General features: G+C 41.4%; 1 protein-coding gene across 1 annotated transcript in view; it reads left to right on the top strand.

The window, feature by feature from the left end:
* FAM20B (FAM20B glycosaminoglycan xylosylkinase) overlaps positions 1-21,897 on the top strand; it is a 48,810-nt gene that overhangs the window by 10,995 nt on the left and 15,918 nt on the right. The window contains exons 2-4 of the mRNA XM_030823928.1: positions 4,701-5,213; positions 11,257-11,343; positions 15,480-15,589. Of these exons, the coding sequence (XP_030679788.1) occupies positions 4,837-5,213; positions 11,257-11,343; positions 15,480-15,589 (574 nt within the window). The 5' untranslated portion in view covers positions 4,701-4,836. The remainder of the gene's footprint in view (positions 1-4,700; positions 5,214-11,256; positions 11,344-15,479; positions 15,590-21,897) is intronic.

Below are 21,897 nucleotides of genomic sequence, written 5' to 3'. Positions count from 1 at the left end.
TTTGAGGGACTACAGTGTAAGGAATGACAGAAGCAAAGGGCACCTGCACATCAAGAGGAGGACCATGGCATGTTCAGTTGATCCATTGTGGCTAAAGCTGAGAAGAGGAACAATGGGAGTAATGTCTAGCTTGGAAGCTATTTAGGATACAGCTTTAATGCCTTGCCAAGGAATCTAGAATCAAAGGTGGCTGAGTCATTTGAAAAATGATTGTGGCTGCATTATCTAGGCTGGATTGGAGAACCTGGAGGCTCAGGCATCAGTTCTTTCTGTGGTCCAAAGGAAGGTGATGAGCACTGAAGTTGGTGGCTGTGGAAATGAAAGACGGCTGTAAAGAACAATGACAAATTGCACTCTTATTCTACCAGGATGTGGTGACTATAATCACAAACATGAAAACTTGTGTAGTCTCTTTTTTTTTTTAACCTGCCCTCACTTAGAATCTGCAGAAGGAAATAGTGAAATAATAGAACCCTTCAGTTCCCTTAATATAAATTTATTTCTTTCTTGCCTGCTTGCTTGCTTGCTTTCTGTATGTCTGTCTGTCTCTCTCTCTCTCTTTTTTTTTTGTGTGTGAGAGGGAGCTTCACTCTGTCGCACAGGCTGGAGTGCAATGGCATGATCTCAGCTCACTGCAACCTCTCCCTCCCAGGTTCAAGCTATTGTCTCCTGCCTCAGCCTCCTGAGTAGCTGGGATTACAGGTGCCCACCACCATGCCCAGCTAGAGATGGGTTTTCGCCGTGTTGTCCAGGCTGGTCTTGAACTCCTGACCTCAGGTGATCTGCCCGCCTCAGCCTCCCAAAGTGTTGGGATTACAGGCGTGAGGCACTGCCCCCAGCCAGTTCCCTTAATGTAAATTTCTAACCTTGCTGAGTGAGTGAATTGTTTATGGCCCTGAATTGATGAATGTGTTCGTCTGAGGCCTCTTCAAAAGGAGAAGTTTTGAAATAAGTTTCAAAACAAAAGCACACAAACTTGGATTGTGGAATTGGACCTTTTTTCTTATCTGAATTTTGGAACTGTTAGAACTTTTTATTGCATTGATGATAAAAACAAAACAACCACAGCTCTAACCTTTGTGCAAAATGTTTGGATATGATATATTTATATAGCACGAGGGGGAGGATTTTCTTCTTTCTAAATGAATGAGCAATACCATTAAAAGTTTATGGGTTGGCCGGGACAGTGGCTCATGCCTGTAATCCCAGCACTTTAGGAGGCCAAGGCTGGCAGATCACCTGAGGTCAGGAGTTCAAGACCAGCCTGACCAACATGGAGAAACCCTGTCTCTACTAAAAATACAAAATTAGGTGGGCGTGGTGGCGCATGCCTGTAATCCCAGCTACTTGGGAGGCTGAGGCAGGAGAATCGCTTGAACCTGGGAGGCAGAGGTTGTGGTAAGCCGAGACTGCGCCATGGCATTCCAGCCTGAGCAACAAAAGTGAAACTCCATCTCAAAAAAAAAAAAAAAAAAAGTTTATGGGTTAACCAGACTTTAGTCCTGAAGGATGTTCTGTAGAAAGTAAAAGCCTATTAAGCTGACCCCTTTGTGCCAGAATTGTATTGCATTTGTAGCTAGTGGCGTCTGGAGACGCTGAGCAAGCAATTGTCAATACAACTAGATTTCCATATTGCCTTTTATCTCTGCAGCCCGAGAAGTGTACTGTTGAACAAGCACTTGAAAAAGCTGTGTGGTTTAGGTTGCATTAGAACTAGCAAAAATCTCTGAAATCTTCTCTGCTAGCACTGCTGTGTTTTTTTGAGTTCCACACCAAACTTGATACCATCACAATTACATTTTAGATGCACTTGAATTGCCTTTGTTTCAGCTAATAGTGTTGTGTACCCTGGGAGATGATGATGAAACAAAACAGGTGGCGGGGGATAATTAGAATTTGAAATTAACTCTCACTTTCTGCTTCCTTCTTGAAATGAACAGAAAAGGAGTGGTTAATCACTGAGAATAAACTTCATTCAGCTGGCCCACTGCAAGGTGTTGCCCTCAGAATACATTGTTGCTCTGATAGGCTGCTTTTGATTATGTTTCCAGCTGTTATTAAGGGAGCAGTATCACGTTTAAGTGGGAGTGTCTCAGCCTGAATCATTTGCTTTATTTTTTTGTATTGGTTTTATTTTTTGGATTAATGGTTTGAGTTGTTAAATGAATTGGAGAGTGAAGCAACATCCTGTTATCTTCTTGTCATCTTTGTCTTACCTCAGTGCTGTGCTGTCTGTAGGCATAGAGCAGAGCAAGCCTGTGCATGTTTTTAAATGGCCTTATGGAGTAGAAAGCAACCTCTCAGGATGCAAATGAGACAGAATTGTATGTTCTTGACACCCTTGCAAAAATCTTGTATTTGGAATCTTTTAACTTAAGAATTGCCCAGAGTGTGGTCAGCCCCATGCTAGAAGGAGCACTTCTTGATGTCTGTGACATGAATATTATTGTTATATGCCTGACCATTCCAGACGTAGCAGTGTTGCCATAGTACCAGGCTTTATTAGTTTTCTGGTTATATTCTGCTAATAGCTAGATGGTATGGGAATATTTTTTTCCCTTTACTTAATGTACCCAGTTTTGATTATCCATGGTTTGCAGGTATTGTAATTTTGAAAAATAATTGGTGAAGGACTAAGTAGAAATATGTGTCTGGGGTTGTATTTAAATACATGAGCAGCAGATATGACACGTCCAGGATCGCTGAATACTTGGACTCAGAGACGGCTCTCCTCTGCACCCTCTGGCATTTTTAGGAATTGTTGTCTTACCAGAATGAGAATTGGAAAGTTACCAAATACTGGTGGTTTGGGATATGCAAAAGTCCTTTATGGATTTTGAAAGTTAAAAAAATGAAAGTTTAACAATTATGTATAGCTTGCTCTTTTGTTTTTGTTGTGTTTTTTCTCATTGTTTTGGTTATTAGGCATGTGTAGCCAACCTCATGGCTCCTAGATGGCTTACATTCCAATTAAAATAGAAATATTTGCTTTAAAATTTTCAGTGTATGTGGTTCTTGCTTATTAGTGTCACGGGATCCTTGGGGTGTCACTTTGCCAGTGAGAAACCTCTGTGGCTGTGGCCGTGGCCGTGGTGCCTTCTGCCTGAGTAGTGCTTGCGCCCACTGGGCTCGTTCTACCCACTCAGCCTTGCAGGCTGTGCTCAGCTCGTACTACTGGCCTGGATCTTACACCTGCCAAGGGCAAGCCAGGTGCAGAGCAGCAAGGGGTGTGTGGACAAGCTAGCATGGGGTCTGGCCACTGCACACAGCCAGGCACGCTGGCTGCTGTGGTGGGATAGGCAGCTCCAGGCATAAGCACAGCTGCCAGTTCTGTATGAGGCTGCAGCTGGACCAGAGTATCACACGCAGCTTCTGCTGCGGGTGCCTGTGTCTGGACAAGGGGAACATGGTGGCATCCAGAAACTTGGAGACACCAGGAACCTCAGAACCCCAAAGAGGGTGTCACAGCCCTGGCTCGGGGAGACCCTAGGTCTGAGCTCCCCAAAGGGCCCCAGCTCTTCTCTCTTTCTGATTGCCTACCACATGGTGAGCAGGGGTGTGTTTCAGCCCTGTTTACATTACAGCTCTTTCAGTCCTGCCATTTGGTGGGTCCTGAGTTCTTGTCCCACGCCCAGAAATAATGAGGTATGCAGACAACTGGGGGGGTGAGCAAAGTGGAGAGGTGCTTCATTGAGCAATAGAACAGCTCTCTGGATACCCAAAGTGGGTAGCTCTTTCTGCAGCCATGTCATTCTGATGAGTGTCTAGCTCTCAGTGGAGAGGAGACCCACAGTGGGTAGATCCCTTTTGCACACAGGTTGTCCAGACATCTGTTTGAGTCTGGCTGAGTCCAGGGTTTCTATGAGCTCAGAAGAGAGGAAGTGTGTGTTGACTGGCCCATGGGTGGCCCCGGAAAAAGCACCATAAGTTCTCACTGTGGTTTGCGGACTCTTAACCAGAACTGACAGCCCAGCCCCCATGCTTCAGGCCATCCCTGGCTTGAAGGTGGGGCTTCACCAGGGACCCATCCCTTTCCGCTCAGGAGTCTGCCTCCTGCCACCATTCATGTCATCCACAGTGCCCAGGCTGTTTGTACCAAGGGATGCCTGCAGGCCTACACTGAGCCGTCCTCAGTCCTCCCTTGGCCTCCCTCCCATGCTCATTGGTGCCCAAAGTCCAGAGTGGGCTGAGACAGCAGGGTCCTGGTGTATCAGCACTGCCCCAACCACATGTATACAGGTCACAACATCACCTGGGCTCGGCCACAATTTTGCTCCACCCCAGAGTGGGTGCTGGGAGTGGGGAGAGAACAGGCAGCAGGAGTAGCATTTTGGAGCCTGTGGGTGTAGCTGTGGCTGGGTGGCTGCAGCTGCACCCAGGAGCACGGGGCTCCTGCTCCACCAACTTGGAAGAAGGCAGGGATCCCACCTGTTCCCAGCTCCTTCCAGCTCCATGGAGTGTGCAGCCTTGGCCATGCCTCTCCCACTGCAGCTGGCGTCTTCGCAGCTGCTGCTCCACTTGTGTCGCTGCTGCCATCATTAGGTCCTTCTCCAGATTAGTTAATTTTAAATTATTGAACCTTCTTGAGCTCAAGATTAGAAAGCCTAAAAGGGTGAGTCATATATTAGAGGCTTGCAAAAGATTCAGGGGTGGAAGGACAGAATTTTTGATCAAATTTTGCTTTGTACTTGGGCTTGCAGGAACTGTGGAAGGTGCATCAGTGAAGAAATGGACCAATGTGTATAATCATGGAATCTCCTTGCTAACCATCCCCACCACCAGCTCTCCTTAATACATGAGCAAGAGTGGGTCAGGGGAGAAGGAAAAGAGGTCAACATGAAGCTAAAGCAGCGAGTCGTGCTGTTAGCAATTCTCCTTGTCATTTTTATCTTCACCAAAGTTTTCCTGATTGACAACTTAGATACATCAGCTGCCAACCGGGAGGACCAGAGGGCCTTTCACCGAATGATGACTGGCTTGCGGGTGGAGCTGGCACCCAAGCTGGACCATACCTTGCAGTCTCCCTGGGAGATTGCAGCCCAGTGGGTGGTTCCCCGGGAAGTGTACCCTGAAGAGACACCAGAGCTGGGGGCAATCATGCATGCCATGGCCACCAAGAAAATCATTAAAGCTGATGTGGGTTATAAAGGGACACAACTGAAAGCCTTACTGATACTTGAAGGAGGACAGAAAGTTGTTTTCAAACCTAAGCGGTAAGTTTTCATCTTGGAAGCTGCATGTGCTTGTTGGTTGATTCATTTAACTTGGGATTTATATAAGATTTATTTTATCATCTTCTTCTCTTGGAATTCTCTTCAGTAAAATAAGAGGGGTAGACTAGATCTCTAAAGTCTTTTCTAGCACTTAACATGAATCTACCTTTATAGTATCATACAGAATAGTTTTCCTGCCCTAAAAATCCCCTGTGTTCTACCTACTCATTTTTCCCTGTCTGCCCCAGAACACCTGGTAACCCACTGGTCTTTTTACTGTCTCCATAGTTTTGCCTTTTCCTGAATGTAATATAGTTGCAATCACAGAATGTAAGCCCTTTCAGATTGGCTTCTTTCACTTGGTAAAGTGCATTTAAGGTTTATACATATTTTTTTGTGGCATGATAGTTCATTTGTTTTTATCACTGAATAATATTCCATTGTCTAGATGTACCACAGCTTAATTCACTTACTGAAGGACATCTTGGTTGCTTCCAAGTTTGGGGCAATTGTGAATAAAGCTGCTATAAACATCCATGTGCAGGTTTTTGTGTGGACATAAATTTTCAACTCATTTGGATAGATACCAGAAGCATAATTGCTGGACCACATGGTAAGAGTATGTTTCATTTTGTAAAAAACTGCTAAACTATCTTCCAAAGTAGCTGTACCATTTTGTGTTTCTACCAGCAATGCATGAGAGTTCCTGTTGCCTCACATCCTCACCAGGGTTTGGTGTCAGTGTTTCAGATCATAGCTATTCTAATAGATCTCTCATTGTTTCTTTCACCTGTTTTAAGTAAAGAATTGGGCCATTTTAGTTACCTTAGTAACTAAATATGTATGTTGTTTGTGATCCCTTTGGACTTCCTAGGGATCTACAGAGATAATTTGTGTGACAATTCTGTGATATAGTTAATTATTTTATTTATTTATTTATTTATTTATTTCTCTACACAAGACAGCTTGGAGGGTATAGTTAATTTTCTAAAAATGTTTTCTGAGTATATGAATCTGAATAAGGTTAACATCATGATGGTGATTTGTATTCTTTTGCCAGGAGTTAGTTACCAATGAATATTCTCAAAGTTTGTAATGTCTGAAATCTTTTGGGTACTAAACATTTTTTTCATTCTTCAGTAGAGCTTTTGAAAAAATTACAACATGACTTTAGATTTCTTTCTGGAGTGGGAGAAGAAATATAGGGAAAAGATGTACAAAATTCAACTCCCTTTCTTACCCAACTATTAGTAAATAAAAGGCAGTCAGAACATGAATGTATAGGGAGCCCAGAAATGGAAGGGATCACTGTTGGTCTAGAACTGGGAAATATGTGTCAGTGACGTGGAAATTAGGAAAGTTAAAACATTTGGTAGACTTTCAGAGAATAAAAATTTGATTGGGGCTGGGAGTGATGGCTCACGCCTGTAATCCCAGCACTTTGGGAGGCCGAGGTGGGTGGATCACTTGAGCCTGGGTGACGTAATGAGACTCTGTCTCTATAAAAAAATAAAAAATTAGCTGAGCGTGGTGGCGTGCACCTGTAGTCTCAGCTACTTGGAAGGCTGAGGTGGGAGGGTGGGAAGATTGCTTGAGTGCGAGAGTTTGTGGCCACAGCAAGCCATGCTCGTGCCACTGCCCTCCAGCCTGGGTGACAAAGTGAGACTCTGTCTCAAAAAAAAAAAAAAAAGTGGTTATGTGGGCCTGGGATCTAATTTCTGTTTAATGCACACTATTTGCCAGGGATTACACTAAGTACTTTTGTATCTTTTAATCCTTTAAACCCTTATAGGAAGGTTTAACCTTTTTGGACAATTTCAGTTCTTATTTCCTGAATAAGAAACTGAGGTTTAGAGAGTGTAACTAACTTGACAAGGTCACCTCACATTAATCAGTGGTACGGAAGTTTGAACCCAGATTTGTCAGAGTTGTAAACAGCTTGTATTCTGCCACACACATGGAATTCTGTAAGTTTGTTTGCTTCCCATAAGTGATGACGTGGAGCACGCATCATCAAAAATCGCATTTAGCTTTGAAGTTTGGTTCTTTGACTTCTTGGCCTGAGAGATTAGCAGCATAAACAGAGTGATGGAAAAAGGCAAACTAAAGACAAAAATAAAATTTGTATATAAAGAGATGGCCGGGCACAGTGGCTCACGCCTGTAATCCCAGCACTTTGGGAGGCCGAGGTGGGTGGATCACTTGATGTCAGGAGTTCGAGACCAGCCTGGCCAACATGGCGAAACCCCATCTCTACTAAAAATACAAAAAATTAGCCGGGCGTTTTGGTGTGTGCCCGTAATCCTAGCTACTCAGGAGTCTGAGGCAGGAGAATCACTTGAACCTGGGAGGCGAAGGTTGCAGTGAGCTGAGATTGCACCATTGCATTGCAGCCTGGGCAACAAGAGCAAAACTCCATCTCAAAGACATAAAATAAAATAAATAAAGAGATGAGTTGTGAGCATTTTGTATTTAAATAAGAGGAGATCCGGCTGGGTGTGGTGGCTCACGCCTGTAATCCCAGCACTTTGGGAGGCTGAGGTGGGCGGATCACCTGAGGTCAGGAGTTCGAGACCAGCCTGGCTAACATGCTGAAACCCCGTTTCTACTAAAAATACAAAAAATTAGCCAGACACGTGCCTGTAATCCCAGCTACTCGGAAGGCCGAGGCAGGAGAATCGCTTGAACCCGGAAGCGGAGGTTGTAGTGAGCCGACATCGCGCCATTGCACTCCAGCCTAGGCAACAAGAACGAAACTCCGTCTCAAAAAAAAAAAAAAAAAAAAGAGGAGATCCTCGTCACACCCACCACTAGTACACTGGAGAATTGAAGGGGAGATGGGACAGCAGGAAATGTGTTAGAAGACAGATATTCCCAAGAGCGTGCAGTGTTAGACCAGGTGCTTTGCAGGATAGGCCTGAAATGTTCAGACAAGATACAACTGGAGGGAGGAGAGGCCAGACTGATAAGTAGGGGAGGTAGTAACAGATAATGCATAACCCCAGTCACTTCTTGCTTCATCTCATATCTCTTACTACCACTGCAGCCTTCTCATTACCTCCCTCCTCCAGACCATCCTGGAAACCACTTCCGTTCTTCCCCAGAAGACTCATATTATCACTATGTTACCCAGCTTTAAAACATCCAGGGACTTCCCATTGCCCACCAGACAAAACCCAGCCTCCACAGCCTAAGGTCAAGCCCCTGTCTGGTCCTCCTCTCTATACTCAGCCTTATCCTCCCTTTGCTCTTTGTTTCTGTCAAACTCTGGCCCCCTGCTCCCCCATCATCTCCTAAACAGCCCGTGTCCACTCCCAGCTCCAGGGCACTCTCTTCTCCAACTCAGCAAGGCTTTTTTTGGCCCCTGCCATAGGTATTAACTCTCTTAGTCACTGCACATACTGACCTGTGCTGCTTTATATCAGGAAATATCACAGGCTGGGGAAAGTGGGTGTAAGTTTAAGTGCTTGCAGAAATTGACTCCAGTCCCTAAACACCCAGGAAAATGCTGTTCTGACCCCCAGGGCTTCAGAGGCTATTTAGTCCTGGTGTAAGTGCAAATTAATGTCCTTGGTCAAACTCCGATGTCCTTCAGCAGAAGGATAGGAATGATTTATTGGCATTTACTGTATGAATTTTGCTGCTCTGTCAGTGACTTAAGATGGATCACTCTCTGGTAAGAGAAGAATCTAAGTCCTTTCTCTAATAGCCACTTGTGGTTTTAACATTTCTGGAGCCTGGTTATCCATGTCCTACTCTCAGAGATACAAGGTGTGTACCGTATAGGTAGATGATATATATAGGAATAGAGTGACACTTTTATTTACACATTTTGCCTTACATTATAAGTAAAGGTGTTTTTTTTTTTTAAATGTAGCTATTTCCATTCTAGAAGTAATTGATTTTCACAGGCAAAAACAGCAGTTATGTTGGAAAAAGAACAAGAAGGCAGGGGCCTAGGAGCGGGTAGAAGTGAATGAGTAATCTTAGGAAGTACTAAAAGGGACCTTGGAGATCAGCTAGTCCAACTGTCCATTTTACAGGTGAGAAAAATGAGATCCAGAATTCTGATTTTCCATATTTCACATAACCAAAACGTGAGCTAAGGATTCAGGCCTGACTTCAGTGTAGTTCTTTGGTTCTTATCCCTTTTCTCTTCCCTCCATCTTTTCCTCTCCTGCCCACTCCCAAAGTTCCTGTATTCCTCTAAGCTTTTGCATTTTACTGTGCGCAGCCTTTAGACGGACTGGAAAGGTCTCTAATGTTTCACTGAAAGGACCGTACTGCACTTCACCACATACCTTCCTGTGGCTGCCCTGGAGTACTAAAAATAAAGTATTCAAGGATAGCCTGCATCTGTAGTAGAACAGTACCTGAATAGTGTCAGCTTTCTGCTGCAGTGGTATTTCAAATTTGACTTTTAATTTAGAGGTAGCTAATATAAACCTTTTTAAAAATTATTCCTAAGTAATCCTTTGCACTAGGAACAAACAAACAAAAAAATACATTTAAGTATATTGACCATGCTAAGAAGAAACTGTGCCCAACCAGATGGTGATACGTGGCTGTCTTCTAACAAATGCTTCATCATTTTGCCTTGAAGATATATTTTGTGGAGATGATTTCACTTTATATTCTAAGGTCATTTAAGTTGAAGTTCACTGCCTTTTATAGTACTGTTTTCCACTTCCCTATTGCTGTTTTAGCATGAGAGAGCCAACTATCCTTAGTGGAACCTCTCTTCTCCACATCACTGTCAATTTATTTATATTTCATAGGTCCATTGTAAAGCCCAAAAGGTCTCCTTTAGATTCAGGAAATGCAGGAGACCAGTAGAGAGAACATAGGTGAATTAAGTACTTTTTTCTCCCCAATTAACAGATTTAAATTCTATCTTTTAAAATGGTTAGTAGAAAGAAATATGCCAGTCTTCATTATCCTTTGCTTATGTCATGCATATGATAGAAAATCATCAGAATGCAGTTTAAGACGAAAGAGACCTTAGAAATTACCTCCTAGTCCAGCCCCTAATATTGTAAATAAGGAATCTGAGAGCCAGAGGAGAGAAAGGTTTTGCTTAAGCTTACCCAGTCAAGTAATGACAGCCACACCAACCTCCCACTGCCAGTCCAGGACTCCTTGTAGTACGTCATCATAAACTTAAAAAAAAGAACAAGAATGGGTATTCAAACAACTGTTTTCAAAAGGACCGTTACCTTCCTATTAACAAAGAGAGTTATATCAGACTATTTTCCCCAAATTTTAATTTCTCTTATAAGCTTTGCCACAGCCATTCTCGTAAGCAAAAGTTTTTTGTTTTTCGAGACAGAGCCTCACTCTGTTGCCCAGGCTGGAGTGCAGTGGCACAGTCTCGGCTCACTGCAACCTCCGCCTCCCAGGTTCAAGCGATTCTCCTGACTCAGCCTCCTGAGCAGCTGGGATTACAGGCATTCACCACCACACCTGGGTAATTTTGGTATTTTTTTAGTAGAGATGGGGTTTCGCCATGTTGGCCAGGCTGTTCTCGAACTACCGACCTCAGGTGATCCACCCACCTTGGCCTGCCAAGGTGCTGGGATTACAGGTGTGAGCCACCGTGCCTGGCCAGCAAAAGTTTTAATTACACATTTTTCTTCATTTCTTCAGGTCAGTCTAATAAACATTTTAGTAGACATTTATTAAGCACCAACTATGTGCTTAACACTGTGCTGGCAATACAAAGACAGTCCTTGCCTTCCAGAAAACTACCTTTTATCTGTACTTAAACTACATCAAAAGCCCTTTAGTGGGGCAAAAATGACATCTTCCATGTTTTATTCTTAGAATGATCGCTGACGTAGATAGAGAATTCTAGTTTCCTTCTCTACCTCATCTTCACTCCATCTACCGGCAATTCATGCTAATCCACAGTTGTTGTCAGGGTTGACAGAGAAGGTGACTATAGCAGAATCAGGCTTGTTAATGGGTGTATTCTACCACTTGTGCTGTCACCTGTTACTGGTGTAATCCATGTATACATCTGTGCTTCCCATTCACTTTGCAGGTATAGCCGAGATTATGTGGTGGAAGGGGAACCATATGCTGGTTATGATAGACACAATGCAGAGGTAGCAGCCTTTCACTTGGACAGGTGCGTATGATCACAGCAGGTTATGTTCATTTTGTTTGCTTTCAAAAATCTTTCTTGGAGAAGACTCGTGGACTCCTTCAAAAGGATGCAACATTTATTAAATAACTTGTTACCGCTTTTAGATGGCTAATTGACTAGTTCCATTAAACTTGTATGAGTCTTATAATTTGGTTGGCACCAGGAATACCAAAGTATTTTAATTCCATGCTTCTTTAGGTCATTTCATTTCTGGCCTGCTCTGTTATTATCATCAGCAAAGATATTCTTGGTAAATAAACTTTGAACTTAAATCTCTGAATTGAACTGGTCATTAATTGGGCCTAGCCATCCTGTTGTTTTGTTATGTATTTGTTTTAAGTAAGTAATGCTGACTTATCCCCATGTGCTGGAAACACATAGCATGAAATATATTAAGAGTTTTATTGTTCTTTATACAAACTATGCACAGCTTCAAAAACCAGAATAATTACAAAAGGAAAGGGCCAGGCATAGTGGCTCATGCCTATAATCCCAGCACTTTGGGAGGCCAAGGTGGGCAGATTGCGTGAGCTCAGGAGTTCGAGACCAGCCTGGGCAACATGGTGAAACCCCGTCTCTACTAAAATACAAAAAATTAGCTGGGCATGGTGACAGGCACCTGTAGTCCCAGCTACTTGGGAGGCTGAGGCAGGAGAATCACTTGAACCTGGGAGGCAGAGGTTGCAGTGAGCCAAGATCGTGCCATTGCACTCCAGCCTGGGCGACAGGGTGAGACTCTGTCTTTAAAAAAAAAAAAAAAAAAAAAAAAAAGGAAAGAAAATAGATGTGAATTGTAAGTTTGTAAGTTAACTAGGAAAATTCTTTTTTTTTTTTTCAGCAGGTTACTAGTCAGGAACCTTGCAGCTGAACTGTCTGGTATCCCAGTTACTCTGCTGACCAGCTCTTTCATAAGGCCATATTGGCCGACTTTAAAAGAAATTGCTCACAATATTTGTTTTAAAAAATTAATTTATGACTGGATGCAGTGGCTCATACCTGTAATCCCAACACTTTAGGAGGCTGAGGTGGGTGAATCACTTGAGCCCAGGAGTTCAAGACCAGCCTGGACAACATGGAGAAGCCCCGTCTCTACTAAAAACATACAAAAATTAGCTGAGTGTGGTGGCGTGTGCCTGTAGTTCCAACTAGTGGGGAGGCTGAGGAGGGAGGATTGCCTGAGCCTGGGAGGTCGAGGCTGCAGTGAGCTGTGATCACGCCACTGCACTCCAGCCTGAGCAACAGAGTGGGACCCTGTCTCAATAAAATAAAATAAAATAATAAATAAATTTTTTTTCTGAGACAGAGTCTCACTGTGTCCTCCAGACTGGAGTGCAGTAGCATGATCTTGGCTTACTGCAACCTCCACCTCCCGGGTTCAAGCAATTATCCTGCCTCAGCCTACCGAGTAGCTGGGACTACAGGTATGCGCCACTACACCCAGCTAATTTTTTGTATTTTTAGTAGACACGGGGTTTCACCATGTTGGCCAGGCTGGTCTGGAACTCCTGACTTGAGGTGATCCGCCCACCTCAGCCTCCCAAAGTGCTGGGATTACAGACGTGAGTCACCACGCCCAGCCTAAAAATAAACTTATAAGGAAACCAGAAAAAAAAAAGTGAAATATTTGTCTTTTTCTGAATTAGGATTTTGTAAACATAAAAGCAATAACTTAAAAATCACAAATTCAATAGTCTTGACTAAACAAAATAGTGAACTTATATAGCAAGAAACAAAATTTAAAAGCAAACAACAGAGAAAACAGTTGAATCTAATATAATCTGAGTATTAATAGCCTTAATATGTGTTTATACAAACATATGTATGTTAAAAGTCTATTAGAAAATGGGTTAAGAGCACAAACATTGTCAATTGCTAATAAATATGTGGGGGCGGGGAGGTTCATCCTCAGCAGAAATTTTTAAAAATTCAGGTGAGATACTGTTTTTACCTGTTGAAAATGGCAAAGCTTAAAAAAAAGATAATACTTTATTGGGAGGAATACATTGAGATTCATATGCTGCTTATGGCATTGTTAATTGTTTCAGTCTTTTTGTTAAGAACCCTAGCATTATATATCAAAATTAAGGATAAACATATCAACATTAAGGAATGTTCATATCCTTTGAACAAATAACTGCTTTGTTATACACGTCTAAGACATTTCTAGGAAGTACCCTAGAGAAAGAATACAAAATTCAAAGAAATATATACAACAGTCTTAGCTGTAGCATTTTCAATAGTGAAAAACTGGTTGTAACCTAAACATCTATTGATATGGAAAAGCTTAGATACATGTGTACAATACCATGAATTTTTGCTGCCCCTTTTAAGACCTAGTGGTGGACAGCTGGATAAATCCTTCTCCTCACTTAATGGCACACTAGAATCAGGCTTTCCAAGACCTTATCTGTTTGCCTCTTTTCTTCATCCCTAACTCCCTTCTTCCTATCCTGTTTGTTGGAAACCAACAGGCATAAAGTTCCTCGTTTCTGTACCAGTGTTTTGTATTGCCCAACACACTAAGTTTTGTTGATATATATGTAAAGTGATATTTCGTTGTTATTTCATTGTTATTTTGTATTTCCCCATTACTGGCAAAGTTTATCTTTTCACAGCAGGACACCTATTTGTTAACTTAGAGTATTTGTGTACTTTTGATGTTAACTAACTATAATGTTTCAGTTTGTGACTTGTGCTTTGGGAGTCTTGTATTTAAAAGTCCTTCCCTACCTCAAAGTCTGAAAGATGGTCTCTTGCCAATCCCCCTGTCACTTTTGTTAAGTGCCACTGTAGCCAGCCTCAAGTGCCACAGTGACATTGCCCCTCAATGCTAAACTGGCTGCTGTTCTTGGGCTTGGCAATTTTCAATGGGGAGAAAAAATACTTCCCAATCTAGGCATGTGTTTGTAGTCCTAGGTACCAGGGAGGCTGAGGTGAGAGGATCACTTGAGCCCGGGAGTTCCAGGCTGCAGGGAGCTATGATCATGCCACTGCACTCCGGCCTGGTCAACAGAGTGAGACTCAAAAACCAACCAGCCAAACAAACAAACAAAACACACACACAAAAAACCCTTCGCAACCTTTTCCATTTGTGGATCCTGATACTTTTCTGCTTTGGGTTGCTGTTTCTTCATTACAGTCAGATTTAACCACCTTCCCTTGCCTCAGAGGGTATCTCTGGATTTTTATGTTATTTTGACAAATCTGTTGATCTTGCCTTTGTGGCTTTTCTAAGACTGGGTTTAGGACAGAATCAGCAGCCCTAAACAATACCCATTTGTAAAGGCTTTCTAATGACTGGGGAAAAGGTTCATGATACAATGATGAGTAAAAAGCAAGATATAAAACTGCATACAATATAATCTCAATCACATGTATATACTTAAGTGTGAGTGTGTGTTTATATACCCACACTTCAAGGGAAAGCATGCTTATATGCCAGAATGTCAGTACCTGTAATTATTTCTGGGTTGTGGAATCATAGGTGATTTTTATTTTCTTCATTATAAATTTTGTGTGTGTTCCAAATTCTGCCCCTCCAACTTTTGTTCAGTTGGTGTATATTTTTTAGCCAGGAAATTTCATTTTTTTAAAACAAATTATTGTTTTCAACCTTTTAGATTATTAGAGAGATCTTCAAATGTCTCTATATTTAATTTGCTCTGTGGACTTAGCCTTTTAGATCAGTCTGCTTTTTTTTTTTTTTTTTTTAACCAACATGCTGTTTTATTTAAAGATTTGAACCCATATATGAGTTTGGGTCCCATTTTTTTTCTAATGCTTTCCTAAAACCTATTTTTAATTTTTATTATGAAAAAATTTCTAACATACAAAAGTAGAAAGAATAGTATAATGAGCCCATATACCCACTCTGTAGATTTAAAAAGTGTTCACATTTTATCAGATTTGTCTTATTCTTTTTGCTGAAATGTATATTAAAATAAATTATACACATCTTGACATTAGATTCCTAAATATATGTACCTTTAAAAAATTAGGTTTACCTACTAGTTAAAACCCTTTACACATTTGACATGATGAACTGTAATTTTTAAGACTGTTACTTAAAAAACATCCCCTAAGATTTTTCTCTTCTGTTCTTCAATCTTCCAAACCAGGATTCTGGGTTTCCGCCGAGCCCCCTTGGTAGTTGGCAGATTTGTTAATCTTCGGACAGAGATCAAACCTGTTGCCACAGAGCAGCTGTTGAGCACCTTCCTAACTGTAGGTAAGAAGATTGTAGAGGACATTTATATAGGGGAATGATTAATAAGTTAAAATGGGGCATTGTTGAGCAAGCTGGTTCATGACTTTCAGGAATTTCAGGAATACAAAAGCAAATCAGACAACCAGCTCTCAGATTATTTGGGAAAATGAATCTAAAGGAGATGGCAGGAAATTGAAATTTTCCTATATACTCTGTGTTGTCTGTGACAGGAAGTGAGGTCATTTAGTGATGGTGAAAGCAGGTGATTATTTCCTTCTGCTTTCTCTTAGAACTGTTAGTAAGTCTCAAACTCAGAATTTGGCCTAAATTGGTTATTGTTTGTATATCATTGGCTCAGTTGTTTTTACATATGTAGTATGTTTTCTCGGGAACTGTCTGCCATCTCCTTAGAATTGAGGAAATCTTAAGGAGGAACTCTTTAGGAGGCTCAGAAATTATTTTGCAAGGTTGTATTTGGACCTGGAAGATCAACAGGCCTACTCCTTCTGCAAGGGTTAACCTATAACTCATTGTGCCTGGAACTGGCTATGTTGCCCCTGGCCTCTGTTTTCCATTATCTTAACTCTGAGGTAAGAGATCTGAGCTAAAATTCTCACTCCTGTTCTTGTGAGCAAGATGAGAATGGGAAGAATTCAAAAGTGCTGTGGTTTCTTGTTTCCACCTCTTCACCTTGACTCTTTTTCAGTGATACAGTGCTCTGCATTAGGGCATGACTATTGAAACAGACATGAAAAATGAACTTCACCTTGCTTTTTTTTGCTAGAGTGAGTGGATTTACATTTAAAATGAGGAAAAACTGAATATTTAAAGGACTTATGACAGGTTCATCATTCAGGATTTCAACTTATAAGGCTTGGGCTGTACTTTTCTTATAGATAACCAAAAGCATACAATGTTAGATATTGTATCAGATATTTGTTTCAGATATTTTCTCTTTTTTTTTTTTTTTTTTTTTTTTTTTTTTTTGAGACGGAATCTCGCTCTGTTGCCCAGGCTGGAGTGCAGTGGCGCAATCTCGGCTCACTGCAAGCTCCGCCTCCCAGGTTCACGCCATTCTCCTGCCTCAGCCTCTCCGAGTAGCTAGGACTACAGGCGCCCGCCACCACGCCCGGCTAATATTTTTGTATTTTTAGTAGAGACGGGGTTTCACCGTGGTCTCGATCTCCTGACCTGGTGATCCACCCGCCTCGGCCTCCCGAAGTGCTGGGATTACAAGCGTGAGCCACCGCGCCTGGCCTTCAGATATTTTCTAATCACCTTTGGTTGTTCAGTTTTATTCTCAGCAAACATGAATTCCTGGTGGGTGCTGGGATTGAGGGAAAGAATCCAAGAAGAATAAGCCAGGGTACCTGCTCTTCAAAGGCTCACAGACAGTTAACTCACACATTGTATGACGTTTGGGTAAGGGAAAAGCAGAGGGTTTGTAGAGGTTATTAACACTTGAAATGAGTATTGAAGAACCAGTATGAGTTACCAAGGCAGCAAAGAGGAAAGGGCATTGGCAAAATAACGGGAATATTAATGAGAACAAGGGCATAAAGACTGGAAAGTAATAGGCAGGTAGAGGGATTTGGCTGGAGGTGAAGTTTTTAATAATCATCTGACCTTAGCATAACCTTGTTGTTATTGTTGTGTTTTTAGACTTTATTGTTTTTAGAGCAGCTTTAGGTTCACAGCAAAACTGAGAGGAAGGTACAGAGATTTCCCAAATAACCCCTGCCCCTCACATGCATAATTTCCCCCATTATCAATATCCCACATCAGAGTGGTACAGTTGTTACAATTGAGCCCACATTGACACATCATAATCACCTAGAGTCCATAGTTTACATTCCCATTCACTGTTGGTGTTGCACATTCTGTGGGTTTGGACAAATATATAATGACATGTATACATCATTATAGTATCACACAGAGTATTTTCACTGATCTAAAAATCCTCTATGTTCCACCTATTCATCATTCTCCACGCCTCTCTCCAATCCCCTTGCAACCACTGATCTTTTTACTGTCTGCATAATTTTGCCTTTTCCAGAATGTTACATAGTTGAATCACAGTATATAGCATTTTCAGAGTGGTTTCTTTCACTTAATAATATACATTTTAAGGTTCCTCCATGTCTTTTCATGGCTTGATTTATCATTTCTTGTTACTGCTGACTAATATTCCATTGCCTGATGTACCACAGTTTATCCATTTACTTATTGAATGGCATCTTGGTTGCTTCCATGTTTGGGCAGTTGTGAATAAAGCTGCCATAAACATCTGTGTATAGCTTTTTGTATTGACGTAAGTTTTCAGCTCTTTTGGGTAAATACCAAGTGTGATTTCTGGATCATATAGTAAGAGTACATTTAGTAAGAAACTGCCAAATTGTCTTCCAAAGTGGCTATACCATTTTGCATTCCCACCAGCAAAGACTGAGAGTTCCTGTTGCTCCTCATCCTTGGCAGCATTTGATGTCATATTTTGGATTTTGACTATTCTATTCTAGTAGGTGTATCTCATTGTTTTAGTTTGCATCTCCCTGATGACATATAAGTAGAGCATCTTTTCATATGTTTATCTGTCATCTGTATATCTTTGTTGAGGTGTCTGTTAAGGTCTTTGGCTCATATTTAAGTTAGGTTAGTTGTTTTCTTACTGTCAATTTTAGGAGTTCTTGGTATGGTATGGCTAAAAGTCCTTTTTTAGATGTGTCTTTTGAAAATATTTTCTCCAGCTGGACATGGTGGCTCATGCCTGTAATCCCAGCACTTTGGGAGGCCAAGGTGGGCAGATCACTTGAGGTCAGGAGTTTGAGACCAGCCTGGCCAATATGGTGAAACCCCGTCTCTACTAAAAAACACAAAAATTAGCTGGGCATGGTGGCACACACCTGTAATCGCAGCTACTCGGGAGGCTGAGGCAGGAGAGTTGCTTGAACCCAGGAGACAGAGGTTGCAGTGAGCTGAGATTACGCCACTGTAACTCCAGCCTGGTCGACAGAGCGAGACTCCGTCTCAAAAAAAAAGAAAATATTTTCTTCAAATGTATAACTTGTTTCATTCTCTTGATGCAATTTTTAAAATGTATTATTAAGTTGGTATATAATACAAGAATAACTAAAATCTATGTAGCCTGGGCAACCTACCCAAGTATGTACACACTGTTACTTTATCTGATCCTTTTGACAATAGTGTGCAATAAGTAGGTGAGGTGTTACCCACATTTTATACCTGAGAGTGGAGGCTTAGAAGTGTCTAATGACTTTCCCAAAGTCACAAAAGTACTAATTGTCAGCCAGGATCCAAACTCAGATTTTAAGACTCTAAAATCTTTCATTAGCTTATAGTCTTTATTTATTCAGTACAACTTTATTTCACTTCTGTTTGACAGGCGCTGAGCTAGGTGCTGAATATGCAAAACCAAATGACCTTCTTATCTTCAAGGATCTTTGTCTGATAGGGGAGCCAGACATGTACAAAGGGTCTATGGACTATGGTGGTGGGGGTGGGGGTGGGAATAGGGAGGTGGCCTAGAAGTTATGGCCAGGATGACAGTTAATTAGTGAAGGTGATATTTTAACCAAGTCTTAAAGGGAAAATAGCAGTCCCTTAGGTAGATACAGTGGGAAAGAATATTTTAGGTTTGTATTTAACATTTTTTTGTGCTATAGATACCTTTGGCAGTCTGGAGAAGCTTATGGATCCTTTCTAAAAATAAAGGTTTTAAATACATACATAAATTAAAATACATAGACTTATAAATGAAACCAATAATGTGGAAGTATAATTTCAGTATCAAAAATTTTAAAAAGCAAATTTAGATACAGTAATATGTGTTTTGTTATTTAACACATTAAATAAGATATATCAGATTAGTCACTACTGTGATTTCAGACTATGATTATAAATAGTATTTTGAGATTATCTGCAACAATGCTAGTATGATATGAAAAATCTGATTTCTTGTAGAGACAAAGTCACATGTAATACAAATATGACGGTTTGCTCCCTGCCATCATAATAGAAGGAAATGCTAATTTTTAGTAGAGGTTAGTGAAAATAAAGATGTAATTTTGTTCCCATCCAGCTCACAGACCCTATGAGTTGACCCTGTTCCAGGTAGAGGACACAGCCTGGACAAGGGCGATGAGCAATGAGAGAAGATCAACAAGCTCAGGAGACTGTGCTGTTTAGCTGAAGGAAAGGATGTGTGGGGGCTGGCCAGTGAGGAAGACAGCTGCTCAGGACAGTGTCACTGAAGGGCCTGTGTACCATGCTTAGGAGTTGAGACTTTCTCTTTAGGCACTAGAAAGCCATTAAAAGAGTTTGAATATGGAAAAATCAGATTTGAATTTTAAGAGCAAATTGTGACAGCATTGTCAAGGGTGCATTGGGAAGGGAAGAATCAAGAGCTGAGAGCACTCTGGGAGTGTTGTGAATTCATATGTAATAAGAGAACTAAAGCAGGGACAGGGAATAGAAAGATTTAAGAGCTATTCAAGAATTGGAATGGAAAGAATTTGGTGAACATTTGGGCTGGGAGAGCAATTGAGAGAGAAGAAAAAATTAAGAATGACTCCTAGGTTTCTGGATTGGATGACAGTGGAGCTGTTAACTATTTTAGGAATGTAGGGAGAGGAGCATATTTAGGGAGGTGGAGCAGAGAAAGATAATGAATTTAATTTTGGATATTTTGTTTCCTTGACAGGAACATCCAGGAGTAAGTGTAGACTAATCATTTAGGAGCTAAAGCCTACAGTTTAGGAGAAAAGGCTTGGCTGAAGCCATAGATTTTATTGTCACAGTTGGTAGTTCACCCAAGGAGAGCATGGAGACTGAGGTGGTCAGAAAACCAGTTTTTAAAAGTTTGGCAATCCAGGAAATAGAGGTTCAGAGCCTCAGTTCATGGCACTGAAACGGGGATGTCGAACTCTGGAAAGGTAGATTGAACCATGTTATTAAAATAAGTAGCTGGCATCGATTGGTGTCTGACAATATGTCAGGCAGTGTGCTAAGCATTGCCATGGATTGCCTCATTCACTCTTCATAACTCAGTGGTGGAGGAGGTACTATTGTTGTCTCCATTTTACAGAAGTTGCTTAGAGAGACTAAATTACATGCCCAGAGTCTTACAATCTCATGATTAAACTAGTCCAAGTGTTAACCCCAGGAACCTGACCTCAGACCCCACATTCTCCCTTCTAGTTATGAATATTCTTATTTACCAAACTCAAGAGTTTGGATTTTATCCTACAGGAAACAGGTTTCCTATACCAGGCAGTATTTTGTTTGTTTTAGGGCTTTACATTTTTTTTTGAATCAGTAATGGATTCACACAATTCAAAATTTAGGGAAATTCAGGCCGGGTGCAGTGGCTGATGCCTGTAACCCCAGCACTTTGGGAGGCTGAGGCAGGAGGATCACATGAGGCCAGGAGTTTGAGACCAGCCTGGCCAACATGATGAAATTTCGTCTCTACTAAAAATGTAAAAATTAGCCAGGTGTGGTGGTGCACATCTGTAATCCCAGCTACTTGGGAGGCTGAGGCAGGAAAATCACTTGAACCCAGGAAGCGGAGGTTGCAGTGAGCCGAGATCATGCCACTGCACTCCAGCCTGGGAGACAGAGCAAGATTATGTCTCAAAAAAAAAAAAAAAAAAAAATTCTGCTAAATTCAATGAAAAATTTTCTCTTCTGTCCAGTTCCTTCCCCTTCCTCCGAGTGGCAACCTTTAACTAGTAATTTCCTTATGTCTTTTGGTATGAAATATATATATATATTTTTTTATTTATCTCTACCATTTTATACAACATATGGCACACTTTGCATACTTTTGCATCATACTCTTTTTACTTAATAGATCCTAGAAATCTGTATCACATAAAAAGAGCTTCATTGTTTTGTTGTTTTACACTGCAAAGTGTTCCATTATTTGGGTCTACCATAATTCATATAACCAGAATTTTATTGGACTTATATGTTGTTCCAATATTTTGTTTTTACAACCAGTGTTGCCCAGAATTACCTTGTATATATGTCAGGGGTCCCCAACCCCTGGGCTGCGGAACAGTACCAGTCTGTGGCGTGGTAGGAACTGGGTTGCACAGCATGAGGTGAGGGGTGAGCGAGCATTACCGCCTCAGCACCAGCTCCTTGTCAGAGCAGTGGCAGCATTATATTCTCATAGGAGCACAAGCCCTATTGTGAACTGCACATGTGAAGGATCTAGGCTGCACATTCCTTATGAGAATCTAATACCTGATGATCTGACATGGAGCAGTTTCATCCTGAAACCATTCCCACCCAGTCCCCAACCCCTG

Source organism: Nomascus leucogenys, chromosome 12 (genome assembly GCF_006542625.1).
Source record: "Nomascus leucogenys isolate Asia chromosome 12, Asia_NLE_v1, whole genome shotgun sequence".
Taxonomy (NCBI): Eukaryota; Metazoa; Chordata; class Mammalia; order Primates; family Hylobatidae; genus Nomascus; species Nomascus leucogenys.
Note: the sequence above shows the minus strand (reverse complement) of the source record. Positions and strands in the feature narration are given on the sequence as shown.